This window comes from Phocoena phocoena, chromosome 14 (genome assembly GCF_963924675.1).
Source record: "Phocoena phocoena chromosome 14, mPhoPho1.1, whole genome shotgun sequence".
In the NCBI taxonomy this organism is placed as follows: Eukaryota; Metazoa; Chordata; class Mammalia; order Artiodactyla; family Phocoenidae; genus Phocoena; species Phocoena phocoena.
Genome location: NC_089232.1, coordinates 59177606 through 59194477, shown reverse-complemented (window position 1 = coordinate 59194477; position 16872 = coordinate 59177606). Strand labels below are relative to the sequence as shown.

At 43.0% G+C, this 16872-nt stretch overlaps 1 protein-coding gene across 1 annotated transcript in view; it reads left to right on the top strand.

Moving 5' to 3' along the window:
* The first annotated feature begins 7918 nt into the window (after nt 1-7918).
* GALM (galactose mutarotase) overlaps nt 7919-16872 on the top strand; it is a 51771-nt gene continuing 42817 nt past the window's right edge. The window contains exons 1-2 of the mRNA XM_065890978.1: nt 7919-8323; nt 15291-15445. Of these exons, the coding sequence (XP_065747050.1) occupies nt 8134-8323; nt 15291-15445 (345 nt within the window). The 5' untranslated portion in view covers nt 7919-8133. The remainder of the gene's footprint in view (nt 8324-15290; nt 15446-16872) is intronic.

Below are 16872 nucleotides of genomic sequence, written 5' to 3'. Positions count from 1 at the left end.
ATTGGGCCTGTGCCTCCTGCAGTGGAAGCGTGGAGTCTTAACCACTGGACCACCAGGGAAGTCCCTTAAAATGTTTTTTGAATGCTATTTTATGCCAAGAATTATATTCACCCATGATTTTTGATATGTTTCCATATTATGAGGGATGGAGTTCAGATAAACTTGGAGAGCAATTCCTTGATCCACCTTGTCTTCAGACAAGGCAAAGATTAATGTGCTTCAGACTAGACTGAAGCTAACATTCTTTCTAGAATGTTGGTGGCTCTTGTCCTTTGAAAAACCGAAGGGTAATTGAAAAATGTTGAGAAAGGTTTGAGCAAGTTTGCGTCAGTACCACATTAGTCAAGAGACCAAGGCAAAAGTAAAACAAGAATAGAAATGAGGATGTGGCAACACCTGCTACTGAAAGCACTGACAAAATGTTGAAAGCTCTTCATGAGACACAGGTATTCTGATGTGTCAAAATATTCTAAATGCTTGAACTCTCTATAAGAATTCCCTGTGTAGTTTTTTTTGGGTTTTTTTTTTTTTTTTTTTTGCGGTATGTGGGCCTCACACTGTTGTGGCCTCTCCCATTGCGGAGCACAGGCTCCGGACGCGCAGGCCCAACGGCCCTGGCTCACGGGCCCAGCTGCTCCGCGGCATGTGGGTTCTTCCCGGATCGGGGCACAAACCCATGTCCCCTGCATCGGCAGGCGGACTCTCAACCACTGCACCACCAGGGAAGCCCTGTAGTTATCTTTTTAAATTAATTTTTATTGGAGTATGGTTGCTTTACAATGTTGTGTTAGCTTCCACTGCACAACAAAATGAATCAGCCATATACATAAAGGATAGCCCCTCCCTTTTGGACTTCCCTCCCATTTAGGTTACTGCAGTGCACTAGGTGAGTTCCCTGTGCTATACAGCATGTTCCCATCAGTTGTCCATTTTATACATAGTATCAATAATGTATATGTGTCAGTCCCAGTCTCCCAATTCCTCCCACCCCACCCCTTTCCCCTTTGGTATCCATACATTTGTTCTCTACGTCTGCATCTCTATTTCTGCTTTGCAACTAAGATCATCTATACCATTTTTCTAGATTCCACATATGTGCGTTATTATACAATATTTGCTTTTCTCTTTCTGACTTACTTCACTCTGTATGACACTCTCCAAGTCCATCCACATCTCTGCAAATGACCCGATTACATTCCTTTTTATGACTGAGTAATATTCCATTGTATATATGTACCACATCTTCTTTATCCATTCCTCTGTCAATGGGCATTTAGGTTGCTTCCATGTCCTAGCTATTGTAAATAATGCTGCTATGAACACTGGAGTGCATATCCTTTTTTTTGAATTATGGTTTTCTCTGGGTATATGCCCAGTAGTGGGATTGCTGGGTCATATGCTAGTTCTACTTTTAGTTTTTTAAGGAACCTCCATACTGTTTTCCATAAGGGCTGTATCAATTTACATTCTTCCCTGTGTAGTTATTTTTTATTTCCAACTTCTAACACTCTAATGACATTACTCTTTTTGGTGGACACACATTGTTTTTGCCTGATCAGCATCCATTTTCTCTTTGGGAATAGCATTCAGATTTTTCCTTGGGGAATTACCTTCCCCCTCCCACCCCCGGACTTTCCTAGTCCATATTGTTGGGTCAGCCTGACTTCACCCTACCAAGCAGCAGGTAATTGGTTTAGAAGAGCACATGACCAAGTGAGATTCAGTACTGGGACTTTTATTGATATTATTGGGAATGTGAAGTTTGATTTATTTTAAGATTGCTATCATAGGATAATATAAGACTGGGGATGCTAGAAATCATATATAGAAAAAGCAGTCCTGGAAATAGGGCCAATGCAGTGGAAACAGAACCAAGAGGAAGAGAAATACCAAGTCCTACTGACATAGTTTTAACCCAGATCCAACCATGCCTGAACATGCCTGAACATCTCTAGACTTTTCGTTATCTTTAGCCAATAAATTCCCTTTTTTGCCTAAGCCAGGCTTGAGGTGGTTTATACCTTGAGAAATAAAAGAGTTTTGACTCTTGAAGGTATTGCTGTCACAAAAGCTACCTAGAAGTGGCTATCTAGTCTGTATAAAAGCAAAGAATGTGCTCAGGCTAGCTGTGGCTCCAGAATTTATATAAATAGGTGCTACAATCAAGCCAGAGGTAATGGATGAGGGACTTGTTCTAAAGCTGCTTTACATAATTTTGCTTAAACATCTATTATTCATATCAAAGAATGAGGAGAAGAAAATACCTCACCCTCCAGGCCAGTCGCTTGGCACCACAACTGACTCAAGCTAAGAAAAGATCAATCAGTAAGGTTGCCAGAGCTCTGTGAAGGTCTAATCCATATCTGCCTTTCAGTGTTTACCAGAAGCATTTTGATATAATGGAAAGTGCTCTGGGTTCAGATCCTAGCTGTACAACTTACCAAGCTAAATGACCCTGGACTAATGGCTCAGATTCTGGGAGATCTAGTTTGTTTTACAAATTTTTGTATTTGATATAAATGATATATCTGCATCCTTCTGCCAGTGATTTATTTCTCCCGTAACATCATAAATATGAAATTCATGCTTGAGGTCCTGTGGAGCCCTAGTGCATTCGTTTTCCTGTTATGTTATATTCCATTACATAGATCTACCGCAATATATTTTTTTTAATATTTATTTATTTATTTATTTACTTTGGCTGCGTCAGGTCTTAGTTGCAGCTCAGGTCTTTTGTTGCAGCGTGCGGGCTCTCAGTTGTGGTGCGCGGGCTTCTCTCTAGTTGTGGCTTGCAGGCTCCAGAGCACGTGGGCTCAGTAGTTGCGGCGAGTGAGGGCTTAGCTGCCCTGGGGCATGTGGGATCATAGTTCCCTGACCAGGGATCGAACCAGCGTCCCCTGCATTGCAAGACCTATTCTTAACCACTGGACCACCAGGGAAGTCCCCTACCACAATATTTTTTACTCACTTTTCAATTGATGGACCTTAGGTTGTTTCCAAATTTTTATTCTTTTTTTTTTTAACCAAATTTTCATTCTTATGCATACTACTGCCATAAATATTGTTGTTGTTGTTTTTGCGGTACGCCGGCCTCTCACTGTTGTGGCCTCTCCTGTTGTGGAGCACAGGCTCTGGACACGCAGGTTCAGCAGCCATGGCTCAAGGGCCTAGCTGCTGCGCGGCATGTGGGATCTTCCCAGACTGGGGCACGAACTCGTGTCCCCTGCATCAGCAGGTGGACTCTCAACCACTGCACCACCAGGGAAACCCTGCCATAAATATTCTTATGCCTATATGCAAAAGATCATCTACGGTATATTCCAAGGAATATAATTGCTTGGTTATGGACCATTGCTGAGTTATATGTACTTTGACTTTACTAGATATTGACAAGCTGTCCTCCAGAGTTTTATCACTTGAGACTTTCACCAGCTTTGTAAAAGAGATGCTTCACGTCCTTTCTAGCACTCAAACATTCACTAAACAAATAGTTTTTTAGTCATCTACTAATCTGTTCTAGGTACTGGGATGCAGCAGTGAAATTTCCAGCTCTCTTGGAGCTTCATTTTCTTGGCAGGAGACATAATAACAAATAAAAAATGAATATATAATAGGTCCAGAGGTGACGAGTGTCTAGTTTCCAGAGTCTTTGGGTGCCAAGGACTAGTTCTTCTCCTTGGGTCCTTTTTACCTACAGTAAGTGAATACAATGCCCTCTTGAACCCAATGTGACCTAATTCCAGAAACTGATTTTTTAAAACTTGCAGTTACCATAAAATTAGAAGATGTTTTAGTATTTTAGTGTGATGTTTTAGTATTCAGTTAGTGCTTTGGAATCCACGTTCTCAGTTGACCACAATTCTAGGCAGCATATAAGGAAGAGGTTAAATGATCCTATCTCTGCAGTCCAGCAGCCCGGGGTCAAATCTTGGTTTCCTGACTTACTAACCATGTGATTTTGAACAAGTTACTTAATCTCTCTAAGTCTCAATTTCTGTATAAGGTAATAGTGTCTGACTCATAGGGGTGCTTATCACGGTGCTCAGTAAATTTTTAGTACTTAATATTTACTAGTGATCAATTAACAATTGGATGGGTCAAACATGTGATATTATTCCCATTTCATAGATGAGGAAACTGAGGTCCAAAGTGGTTGAACAAATTGCCCAGACAGTAAGTTCTGTTGCCTCATGAACCTGGGTTTTCTGGCACCAGAACCAATTCTCCACTAGAAAATTGTATATATAAATGTGTGATGTATTTGTTGAATAATTATTTATTGAACATCTAAAATTGCCTGTCACTGTTCTTGGTGCTAGGGAATTCTAAAATATTCCCAATATGGCTGATCATCTTTGGGCAAGCCTGAAATTATAGCTATCTTGAGGCCAGTCCCAGTACTTTGTTTCATCTAGCATTGACTGTGAATTGAATTTTGAAGATTTTACTGAAGTTTTTATGGAGGATAGAGATGAACATTATATCACTTTAGACTGTAAACATCTTGAAGGCAAAGATCATGTTTTACCTACCAGTGTACAACCAGCACTTAGCACAGTGCCTGGCATATACTTATTGACTATTTGATAAATGAACATGTCATACAGCAAAACTTAATCTATCTTCCTCAGCAACTTCTCACCTGTCCCCATAATACCTTCCCCAGCAGCTCCTTCAAAACTGTTGATGAAATGGAGATGAACTGTGAAGAATCCTACCTCTCATGAACCTGATTGCATTCTCCCAAGTATGCCTGGCTTCCAGATACAAGTAGTTTTCATCTGAAACCAAATATAGTCTTGTTTGGGTTATAAAACATATATGTAAAAAAATTGAGTCAGGGAGCCAATAGTTGAATAAACAATAACAACAACAAAATGTATTCATGGAAAGATAAGGGATGATCTGAGACAGTGCATACTGAGCACCTGATAAAGAGAACTGACAGTAAACATCACTGGAGTTCTGAGCAAAGAGAAAGGAAACAGGAGGATGGTAATGTATCAACCTGACTGAAGAGAATCTATTCTAGGTCTCTTTATTGACAAACTGTGAGGTATTGTGAGTTGGTTTTATTATTATAGCTCAGAGAGTTTACTATTATTATATCTCAGAGAGTTTGCTCTGTGTAGCAGGCTGTCAATAGCTTAAGGTTTGGGAGACATCTTTATGGGCTTAGGGTCTAATGGGTCCTAGGAACAGCCCACCTGCAGTTTCTGTGTAGAAAGAGGAGGTGGAGCCCAGGGAGGAAGGGCCTTGATTCCTCATTCCTGACTCTCCTAGCATTCAGCTTTGGGGACTAACTTCCAGCTGAGAAGAAAAACAGACCTTATTCTTGACCTGTCCACCCTGATACCTCACTCTCTGGTTGAAAGAAAAGGTATCCACTTTAAGTAACTCCTCTTTGACTTAAATGTCACAGTTCCTACTCCCTTTGCCTCATAACCTTACCCTCAGCCCCTATCCCCCACATAAAAGTAAATACCCCCTAAAATTTGACAATGCTTCATTCTCATCATTCTCAAGATTACTACCTTGCTTTTAACCCAATCCAACATTTGGGATGGAGAATATTTCCTTAGATTTCAGCTTCTTCTCCTCCTCCTTCTTCCTCTCCTTTTTTTTTTTTTTTTTTTTTTGCGGTACGTGGGCCTCTCACCGTTGTGGCCTCTCCCATTTGCAGAGCACAGGCTCCGGACGCGCAGGCTCAGCGGCCATGACTCATGCTCTGCAGCATGTGGGATCTTCCCGGACCAGGGCACGAACCCACGTCCCCAGCATCGGCAGATGGACTCTCAACCACTGCGCCACCAGGGAAGCCCTCTTCTCCTTTTTAAGTGCACAGATATTCCTTTAAGTTAGCATTGTGAGATTAAGAAAATAAGATATTTTGGTAAGAAAAATCAAGATTTGTGCCTGACACCTGACTTAGCACAAAGTAGTCCTATTGGGGACAATATGTTAAACCCTTCAAAGCTAAAGGAAAATGAAATCAAGAAGTGTAGCTCTTAGAGAGACATCATGGTATGTTTCATTTTCCAACAAGCCAAGCTACAAGACACCCACTGGTGACACTTGGCTTTGGCCATCCAGATGCATTTATTTATTTCTGTGACAACATGAGCTTGGCAGAACATTGAAAACTGGTGGCCGAGAAAAGAAAATTCGGTCTTCCTGCTCACAGAAGAGATTCTAAGACATCCTTGCTAATACAGCATTGCAGAAAGGGCTTGTGTATGAGTCAGCATACACATAAATGTTAAGTGGGCTGAGGAGGGTGGCAGAGTTTATGGGAATTTCTGATGAAGCAGCACCAAGAGTGCCTACCCGTTATTGTATGAGTGCAGTGCAGTCTATAATTTGACTTGTTTGGGTCTTTTTGTTATTATATGTTATGCTTCACTGAAGCTTGCTGCAAGCTCTCTTTTTCCTTTGCTATCAGAATTCCCCTGATTCATGAATGAGAATTGAGGCTTTGTGGCAAGAATGTTAAGTATTCCTTCAAACTACACAGACAGGGCTGAGAGACTGTTATGTTTTATTAGCATCTGATTCCAGGAATGGGATCCCAATTCTCCTAATTTCCGTCATACACGCATTTTGGCGTTCACCACAGTCTAGCTGGATCCCCTCTGAAGTATCTAGTAACCAAATCAAAAGCAGTGTCAAGCAAAGTTGAGCTGAGTATACAGATGGTCAAGTAAAACATGTCGTCAGGCTTCCAGGATCCTCCCCCTTCCTAGGCCCAGTACTGTCTGGACAGATTTAGCAAAGAAATAACCCAGGCCCCTGTATTTTATCTGGCAATCCTATTAAGGCTTTTGATAGCTCTATCTTAGTCCTCTGCCATCAGAGGGGAAAAAAATCTGAGATTAGCCATCAAAACCTGGAGCAATATTTCTCAAAGTCTGGTCGCAGATAAACTGCATAAGAATAACCTGAGGAACCTGTGAAAAAAGCAGATTCCTGAGTTTCACCCTAGACTCACAGAATCCATAATTCCAGGTATGGGCCTGGGGATATGCATTTTAAAAAATCTCTGTGGATAATTCTGAGGCACATCAAAGCATAACTATTATTTATGACCTCTGTGTCTTTTCTCTTCTAGCAGTGCATACTTAAAGCCTTTTGTTGTTGTTGCTGTTGGCCACGCCCCACAGCATGCAGGATCTTAGTTCCCAGACCAGGGATCAAACCCACATCCCCTGCATTGGAAGCACAGAGTCTTAGCCACTGGACTGCCAGGGAAGTCCCACTTAAAGCCTTTTTCTGCTTATGGAAAGCAGATAATAAAAGTACAGTATATGACATTAATACATATTTATCCTTAATCCCTTCTTAAAGGAACTTTGGATTTCAGGAACAAGAAGGGGTATATACCCAAGGTCCTTTCCCGGTTCCCTGAAGAAAAGAAAGTCAGAGATTGCCTTCATATAAACTAGGCCCTAATCACCTACACGTGACCCTGTCCAGGCTGTTGGCAGTGGCTCCAGCAGAAACATGTTCAGAGTTGTTTGTGCGGGACAAACAGAATGGATCTTCAGTCAGTGTGCAGAGAAACCTGCAATTATTTACCCCTTCTCTAAATTACCTCCATACTTCTTTCCGGTCTGGATCAAAGAGTTAACTTAAAAACCAAAATTTCCCCCAATTTTTCCTTCCCTCACTATTCCTAATTCTGATCTCTTCATTAATCAGCGTTTTATCTGAAAGTTAGCCACCATTAATGAACAGATCATTGCATATTGAGAGCCTCGTGTCAGCGAAGGCAATAGAACCCTGCAGATTCAGGATTTGGGTTTAGAAAGACTACAAGCCCCAAGATGCAATTTCATCTTCCAAGGACTACCATTCCCAACATGCAATGCAGTCAGCGTTAGTAAAGGAAAGGAACTAGCTGGAAATTGCCAGGGTGGCTGGAAACTTTGCCTGCGTGCCAGCCTCAGGCAAAGGAATGATTTAGAAAGCTCCCAGAGGATATTTTTTGCAGGAGCGGTCACTCCCTAAATCCAGGCAAGAAAAGGGAGGAGTCTGAGCCGTGTCCCGCCCCTTCTCCAGTAAACTTCTGCCGTTCCAGGTTTGGCGGCGGGAGTTCGAAGGACCTGGAGAAGCTGCACACCCCTGGCTTTCCCCATGGTTTCGGTGACCAGAGCCGTTTTTGGAGACCTGCCCTTGGGGGCAGGGACGGTGGAGAAGTTCCAGCTGCAGTCAGACCAGCTGAGAGTAGACATCATCTCCTGGGGCTGCACCATCACGGCCCTGGAGGTTAAAGACAGGCAGGGCAGAGCCTCAGACTTGGTGCTCGGCTTTGCTGAGTTGGAAGGTGGGTTGAATTCCGCCCCGGGCTGCGGACGGGCCCCAGTTCCACCTGGCACACTGCCTCACACAGCCTGCCCGGGATGCAGGGATGCAGGGGAAGTACGGAGCTTGTGACCATCAGGAGTACTTGGATCCGGCTAACTCACTGTGTTGCCATCCAGTGTTTGGAAAAAGACAAAATGAATAGAAACTGACGTAGGACTGGGCCTCTGGTTATACATTTAGGCTTTGTCTTATTTAAAAAGTCAGTTGAGGGTAAGATAAACTCCAGCAACACTGGAGCGATCTTTGAGCTGCCGGATCTTTGTAAGGGGGGGAGGGGAAAGTGCAGGCCAGAGGGGGTGTGGCCCCCTGCTCTTCCTCCTGCCGTTTCTGAAGAAGGAAAATGATCAAAGACGTGCGTCTTCTACTTCCTTTCTCCTTGATTAGATTCTCTTTGAGGTCTGGTTGTTTCAGAAATGCTCCATAAGGTAAGCTTAGTGGGTGCAGAAGTTTATCCGCTTTGGTCTGTGATCACCCCCAGGCTGATCAATAACTATGTGCTGAAAGAATGAGGAAGACCAACTTACTGTCGAGAAACGAGTCTCCTTATAGCTAGGGTGGACTTTGTTCTGTGGGAATCCGTAGACAATTAAGAACATGTATTAATTCCTGCATTCAAACACTGTTGATCCAACTGTCTCATTCAATGAGACAGGTCCCCATCATTATGCAGCTTGCAGCGTAGATGTGGAGATAGACCTTAGCCAAATATTTGCGTAAATAAATAACTCACAGTGCAGTTTGATTGGGGCAAAAGAAAATGTACATAGTGCTTGCTATCTCTTGGCACACCCGAGTAGCTAGACAGAAAATGAGGTTGAAATAAAGTTAGCAGAAGGCAACTGCTTGAGAATTAATTCTCTCTGCTCAGTGGTAGGGGCATGGACAAAATCTGTTAAGAGGGGCTTCCCTGGTGGCGCAGTGGTTGAGAGTCCAACTGCCGATGCAGGGGACACGGGTTCGTGTCCCGGTCCGGGAAGATCCCACATGCCGCCGAGCGGCTGGGCCCGTGAGCCATGGCCACCGAGCCTGCGCATCCGGAGCCTGCGCATCCGGAGCCTGTGCTCCACAACGGGAGAAATCTGTTAAGAGGAGGCTTGAGGTTTTCCTTTAGGTGTCTGTTTTTCTGTCTGTTTGGTTCTTTAGATATGTAACATAGCTCATTGTTGGAGGTCAAGAAACCTGAGAGTATTGGTTTTCCCTTAGGAGGATAAAACTGGCTCATTTCCTTAGCAAAATGTATTATAAAAATATTTCTGAGGATCCTATTCCTTGCCCTCTGGTTGCTTGTCTTTAGCTCCTTTGGAGCCTCCACAGCTTGGCTCGGAGAAGGAGGTAGGTAACCCTCAGCAGAATTTCTTTGATGATTTCAGCGAGTCTATTATAGGAGACTCACTGGTAGGAAGGTGCAGGGGCTGGGGGAAATCAGCTCCACTTACCCTTGCTCTCCACGCCCCCTTCTACTTCAGGGGGTGGTGTTCCTATCTTCTGTCTTCAGAGTCAGAAAGCAAGAGAGTTGACAAGTGACAAAAGAGGATTCTTTAGAATCACTTTTGCTGAGCCACCTCTCTCTGTTAGTAGCATAACCATTTGCTAGGCTGAACCAGAATCACAAAGAGATAACTTGACTGGTGCAAAATTGCCCAGTGGAGTCCAAGGAGAATTGGATAGATGACCTAGAATTTCGGAGCCAGTAAAGCACTGGAGTTGATAAGCGGTGAGCATCTGCTTTAATCACCCCATTTCCATCTCTTCTTTCTCACCATTCAGGAGGTAACTACCCCCCCCTCCTCCCACTCATACACACACTCACTTCTTACTAATTTTAGTTCTCATATAAGAGTCACATGGACCTTAAAGCACAAGGCATCTTTATGGAATTCATAATGAAACGTGTGCCATGATGATGTGGCACCTGGGAAGCACCAGTTTCTTAGCAGGCATAGAAGTGCCTATTTTGTGAGGGCAATAATACAGTCATCTCTGTGAGTCTATGAATCTTGTGGGAGTCTAGGCGGAAGAAAGTATTATCCCCAAATGGTCTTAAAAGGGAGAAAAAAAATAGACCCCCCCCTTCAGATTACAATGATCTAGCTTGTATTGACTATTGTTCCCCATGTTATTAACATCTCTTGAGAAAGTTAAATAGCATTCTCTTATCAGGATGTGTCACAGGCACCACAAAATGCCAGGTCGAATCAAAGCATCTAAAGTATTCTAGGTGCTGGGAATTCCCTGGTGGTCCAGTGGTTAGGACTCCAAGCTTCCACTGCAGGGAGCACAGGTTCCATCCCTGGTCGTGGAACTAAGATCCGGCAAGCCGCGTAGTAGCGTGGCCAAAAAAAAAAAAAAAAAAAAAGTAAAATATTCTAGGTGCTAGATCAAGATAGACATTTTCAATCCTATGCTATAATTTAGATAATTTAATTACTTATTTAAAAAGGAGAGCAAGCTATTTTCAAAAGATAAAGAAGCATTTAGAATATCAAGTGAGGCTTTCTGATATGTTTAGCCATCTTCGAGGTTGAACTTCATATATGTCATTACAGGAAGCATAACTGCCTCAATCAGAATAGTGTGAAATGGCGGTCTGCTACTATTTTGATCAATTCTAGTGTATTAAAACCCATGTTAAGAAATTGGCGACAGAGGATGTCTTTAAGAAGGGACTCTGGGTAGCTGGGGTACAGAGACAGGAAGGAGGCTAGATTTTCACTGTACAGTCTTTTAGAACATCTGAGTATGTAAGTATTATATAAACAAACTGAGGCAAATAATTTAAAGCAATAAGATGTGACAGAGTGAGTAAGGGGTTATCCTCATATTACCATGTTCCAAAAATGTTTTGAGCCAGGGTGAAGAGCTAAGCATGGATAATTCCATGAGACACGGTCCTTTTGTAATTGCCAGGTTAGACGTGAACTACCTCTAATTTCCCAGATAGATTTTATAAGCTACTTGGCTGATGGCCATGACTGGAGGTCAGAATAGTTCAAATTCTCCCTCGGAAAATAAGATCTTTCTTCTGTAGAATTCTAAAGAGGTAAATCATATGATCTTTTAGTTATAGGCTAGAAAAATCAGTAATGCCTCCTGTGAAGTATTTTTTCTGCCATTTTTTGGATTAAAAATATTTTTTAATGTTTTTCATCTGCAACTCCCACCTGCAGTCATTATGACTTCTTTCAAAACCCGTGATGAGGATATTTCCTATAAGCCAGAGGTGTAAATAACCTACTCATGCAATCAATGCTATTCCTCCCCCTTCATCTTCCGCCCAGTTGCCACCAACACCCAGCTATTACTGCCATGAGAGCCATTATGGAAAGCTTAGAAAAAAATAAACTTAGTGCTCTTAGAAAACCTGCGTTTATAAGAGGGGGTGGGAGGAAAAGAGACCAGTTTAGAGGTTGCAGTTTAATATTACAGATGCCCAAGAGTGTCCTTGTAGGAGCTTTGAGGATTCCTAGTTTAAAATCTCTGCTTTGTCCCTTAAAGCTGTGTGACCTTGGGCAAGTTATTTAACCTCTCTAGATCTGTTTCCTCACTTGAACCAAGTGGATTAAAATGCTATTGGCTGTGATCATGTTTGACTATAGTGAACAATTAATCATTTTAATCTCCTCTCCTTCCTTTGCCCCCAAATATCTTCCCTCTTACTCCTTGAACTTTTTAATTTCACTTTGTTAACTGTGCACAAAATGGCATGGAGATTCCTCTGGGACAACCAGCAGCCATCTAAAAATATATAAAATATTTGGGATGCTAAAAGTGCTTGTCAATTAAACTAGTGTTTATTTTCCTTAGAAAGCGGAAAGAAAGTCACTCAGGTGTGGAGTTTTTGACTGAGAATCCTGAGTGATTTTATTTGAGATTTGGGGCACTCCTGCTGAAGTTTGGGCTGTCTGAGGTGGGTGTCATAGCTGGGATCCTTGGGATATTTGAGGAGTGGACAGGGCCATACCCCATGGTTAAGCATTTATTAATATATTCTGGCCAGTCCCTTGCCCAGAAAAAGGGACAAACTTTTTGTCTACCCTTTATCCTACATCAGCAACTGACGACTGAATCAGCATTCATGTCTTGACCTAGAAACTTTGCCCTTTTTCATGGAAAACAGTATTTTCTGCATTTCAAAAACAAGTTTTTTAGTCCTAATCAGAATTTGGGGACTGTCACGTTTTGTAATTCTGACTTGATTTAAAAGCTTAGTAACATGTGAAAATAGTATAAAATCCATGTGTTCTGAAGAGTTTCTCAGAGACAGTTGAGAGCAGTGGTTTCTGCTGTCCTTGTGGGTTAATCCTTAAAAACTCTTCATCTAAACCAAGGGCTTCTTACCTCCATTGGCTTAATAATTGTTGTCAGAAAGTGGTCCCTTCCTAGGGAATTCTTGCAAGCCCATGAGGCAGCAACCTTGCTGTTGAGTCCTTGTCTCTGATGCCAAGCATGGGGCTGGCAGAGAGTAGGGGCTTGGTGTACGCTTGTTGAATGGATCAATGTAGGAGTCAAAAAGAGATATAGCCAAACAATTTTTGGACAAAAATTCTGCTTTTCTTCACATTTTTGAGCTCCCGATTAGCAAATGAAATTATATGTCATCAGGGAAATGCAAATGAAAACAACATTGAGACCTATTATTATTATTAGTTAGTTAGTTTTTTTTTTTTTTTTTTTTTTGGCCGTGCTGCGCGGCTTGTGGGATCTTAGTTGCCTGACCAGGGATGGAACACGCCCCTCAGCAGGAAAAGTGTGGAGTCCTAGCCACTGGACCACCAGGGAAGTCCTAGAGACTCCTTTTTGTTACTCAATGTAAGGGGTTTTAAAGCTACAGCTTCAGAGAAGGTGGGGAGAGAGGTGGAAGCTGGTGGAGACTCAGCCTTGCCTGTGCTGAGAGATGGTGGTAAGGTCAATTAACCAGAAAGCCTTGTGCTCTCCAAATAATGTGATGCTTAAGAACATGTACTCAGGAGCCAGACTGCCTGGGTTCAAACCCTGATTCTGCCACTAACTAGCTGTGTGTTTTGGGCCAAGTTACTTAACCTTCTGTCGTCAATTTCCATGCCTGTAAAATGAGAGTAATAATACTGCCTACCTTATAGCAGTATTCTGAGGATGAAATGATTTAAATGTAGAGCACTTAGAAAGTGGCTGAGACTTAGGAAGCGGTCAATAACCGTTAGCTCTTGTGAGAGTCTATGGGCAGGACCCTGAGGACCTGCAGATTGGCAAGGAAGTGAACCAGGGAAGACCTGGAAGAGAGTGATTAATGTTTCACTTATGCCCAACCAGTTGAGTAATGGGAACGTGTGACCTATAACTGGCCCAGTAGGTTCAGGGCCCATATCCTGAGAGCCCCTCCAGCCATGGTAAAAAGAGTTCATACACTTGAATCACATACTCTTCTGACCCACAGTAGGTGTGATGGATACAGAGTACCACATGAAGGGGGGATGGAGTTCCAAGGACAACTGAGTGAAAAATAGAGCAGAAAGTAATCTTAGCAATAATACAAAAAAATGAACTACCTCCAAACCTTAATCTCTGCCATGATGATCTAAACTAAAAGATTATAGCATAGAGAAGCTTAAAGACAAGGAAGTTACTGTAATATGCCCACGCATACTGTTGTAAGTACAAGGACACTGGCTACACTACTCTTTATGTCCCCGCCCCCTTCCCCCCCAGAAAAGCCCAAAAACAGTTTATGCTCATCAGCATGCCATATAGCCATCAAAAGGGATATGGAGTCACATGGAATGATCTTAAGACATTTGATAAATGAAAAGTTGCAAAACAATATGTGTAGTTTGCCTCTTTATGTAGAATGTGTGTGTTCGTGTATTTGTTTGTGCTTATATGTAGTTAATTTAAAAAACAAAAACAAGCAATTGGAAGTGTATATCCCAGACTGTTAGCAGTGATTATCAGTGGGAAGGAGAGGAGTTGAGAAATGAAGGATGGTTTTCCATGTTTTACTCTTTATTAAGCTTGCCAGATTTAACAAATAAAAATGTAGGACACCCACCTAAATTTGAGTTTCAGATAAACAATAAATATGTTTTATGTGAATGTCCCATGTATTCTAATAATATGGACATACTTACACTAAAAAGTTATTCACTGTTTATCTGAAATTCAGATTTAACAGGTGTCCTGTGTTTCCTCCAGCAAGGCTACTCTATATACTTGGGTATTTAATGCTCATTAAAGGAAATTTTCATGTACTAATTGTATGATTTTTAAAAAAGAAAAAGAAGCATAAGATAGTTTCTTTTCAAGACTACACAAAAATATAATTTTTGGTTAAGAAAGTTGGCCTAGAAGCAAATTACAGAGCAGCATGTATATGAAGACCTCAGTTTTGTAAGAAGAAAAGCATATGCACACATATACTAAAAGATGGATAGGTATACATACCTAGATATACATAAGAATACTAACAGTCCTCTCTAGTGTTGAGATCAGGATGATTTAAGTTTCTTCTTTGTGCTTTAGAAAGCTCTTTTGTTTGTTTGTTTGTTTTGCGGTACGCGGGCCTCTCACTGTTGTGGCCTCTCCCGTTGCGGAACACAGGCTTCGGACGCACAGGCTCAGCAGCCATGGCTCACGGGCCCAGCCGCTCCGTGGCATGTGGGGTCTTCCCGGACCAGGGCACGAACCCGTGTCCCCTGAATCGGCAGGCGGGCTCTCAACCACAGCGCCACCAGGGAAGCCTTACAAAGCTCTTTGAAAATGTTTGGAAAGAACATGAATTGCTTTTGGAAAGGGAAAAGGTCATGTGTAAAGAACACCATTTTTCCTTGCTTCCCTGTGGACGCAGATATGCCCAAGTTGCAGCTGCCCTCAGAAGGAAGTGGTGGGCAGCGGTGTGAGCCTTGTCTTTGGTTTAAAGTTATAAAAAACTCTGTCATCCCATACCCTTGCAGGATACCTCCAAAAGCAGCCCTACTTTGGAGCAGTGGTTGGCAGGGTGGCCAACCGAATTGCCAAAGGAACATTCACGTTGGACGGGAAGGAGTATCAGCTGGCCATTAACAATGGGCCCAACAGCCTGCATGGAGGAGTCAGAGGGTTTGATAAGGTGAGTTGGGGGCATCGGACAGAGTCCTCACCTGGCACACTTCACTGAGTACCTTCAAGCATACCTTCTATTTGCCAGGCACAATCCTAGGCCCTAGAGCAAATGCATGATAAGGTGATACAGGAAAGAGGCTGCTCCTATGGTTTGGGGGAGCAGATGTGCCGGCTGTGTTCTAGGAACCACCCTTCACTAGCTCATCTGACTCTAATAGGCAGGAGAGCCCTGAGTGAAAGGATGGCAGCCCTTAGGAAAGACAGGGAGCACCTTTCTCACAGTTTTGGCATCAGAGTTGGTAGACCTTAGGCACAACAGAAAAGTGGATTAAAAATACTACCCACCACTTCTTGCACACGGCATTGGCATATATCATCTCCCACCCTCACTAGAACCCTGTACTGTCACCAAATGAGAAATCTGAGGCCCTGAAAGGCCACACAGCTCCTAAGTTGGGCTGCCTGACCCAAAGCCCTCATTCCTATACTACCACTGCTGGTGTCCACCACGGCTGCTGTGGGTGCCCCCAACCCAACACACCCCATGTATCTGTCTGTGAGCCCCCTCCCTATGCATTGTGGTGCCACATCCAGGCTGCGCTTCCAGTGAAATGCCTCACGCCTCAAAATGACCTCGATTCCCCCCGGTTCCCCCTTTCCGCGTTAAAACTCCCATCCCCTATGTGAATCCCTGGAAAACCAGGTTAGGAAAACAAATTGATCAAACAGCTTCTCCCTGAGGTAGGAATGCCTGCCCTCCTGTTTCCTAGCTGCGTGGGAGCCTGCAGGTGAACCCCAGTGATTCTGTTACTAGTCTAATTTCAGAGAGGTAATTTTGGTAGTTAGCTTTCCTTTAAATTATACCACCCAGGTTACTTCCTAGAAAAAAGCCAGAGAGGACAGGAACATGTATGGCAGTTAAGAATCACAGTTTTTTCTTTTCTACCTCTTACTGCCACCCATGCTGTTGAGGGAAGTTGGTCACTGTTTCCCCTGTCCTACCAGCTTCCTGTCTGTGGTTTAGAGCCGGACTGCCCGATCACTTCCCCTTTCCTCCATGATGGAACTCCTCACGCCAGGGAGCCATGAAGGCAGAGGGTATCCTCTGTCCTGGCAATATTAAGGCAGAGGGTCTCTGGAATATGCCAGGTGCATGGGCAAACCCCAACCAGAGGAAGTTAGGCCCAGCTCTGTTTGGCCAGGGATCTTCAAAGGAGCCTCAGCACCTTGTTCTAGCTTGTTCCTGCTCACATGGTTCCTGTTCCACATGGAATTTTCTGTGGTGTTGTGTAATGGGGCATGCCCTGTATGAACAAACGCAGAAGGATAGTATTCATGTCCTTCTATGCAGTGTGTCAGCTGAGCCCCTTCTGTGAACCAGGGGGATGGGGATTCCTGAGACTCCAGTATAGTGAGGGATTCTTACATAACTGT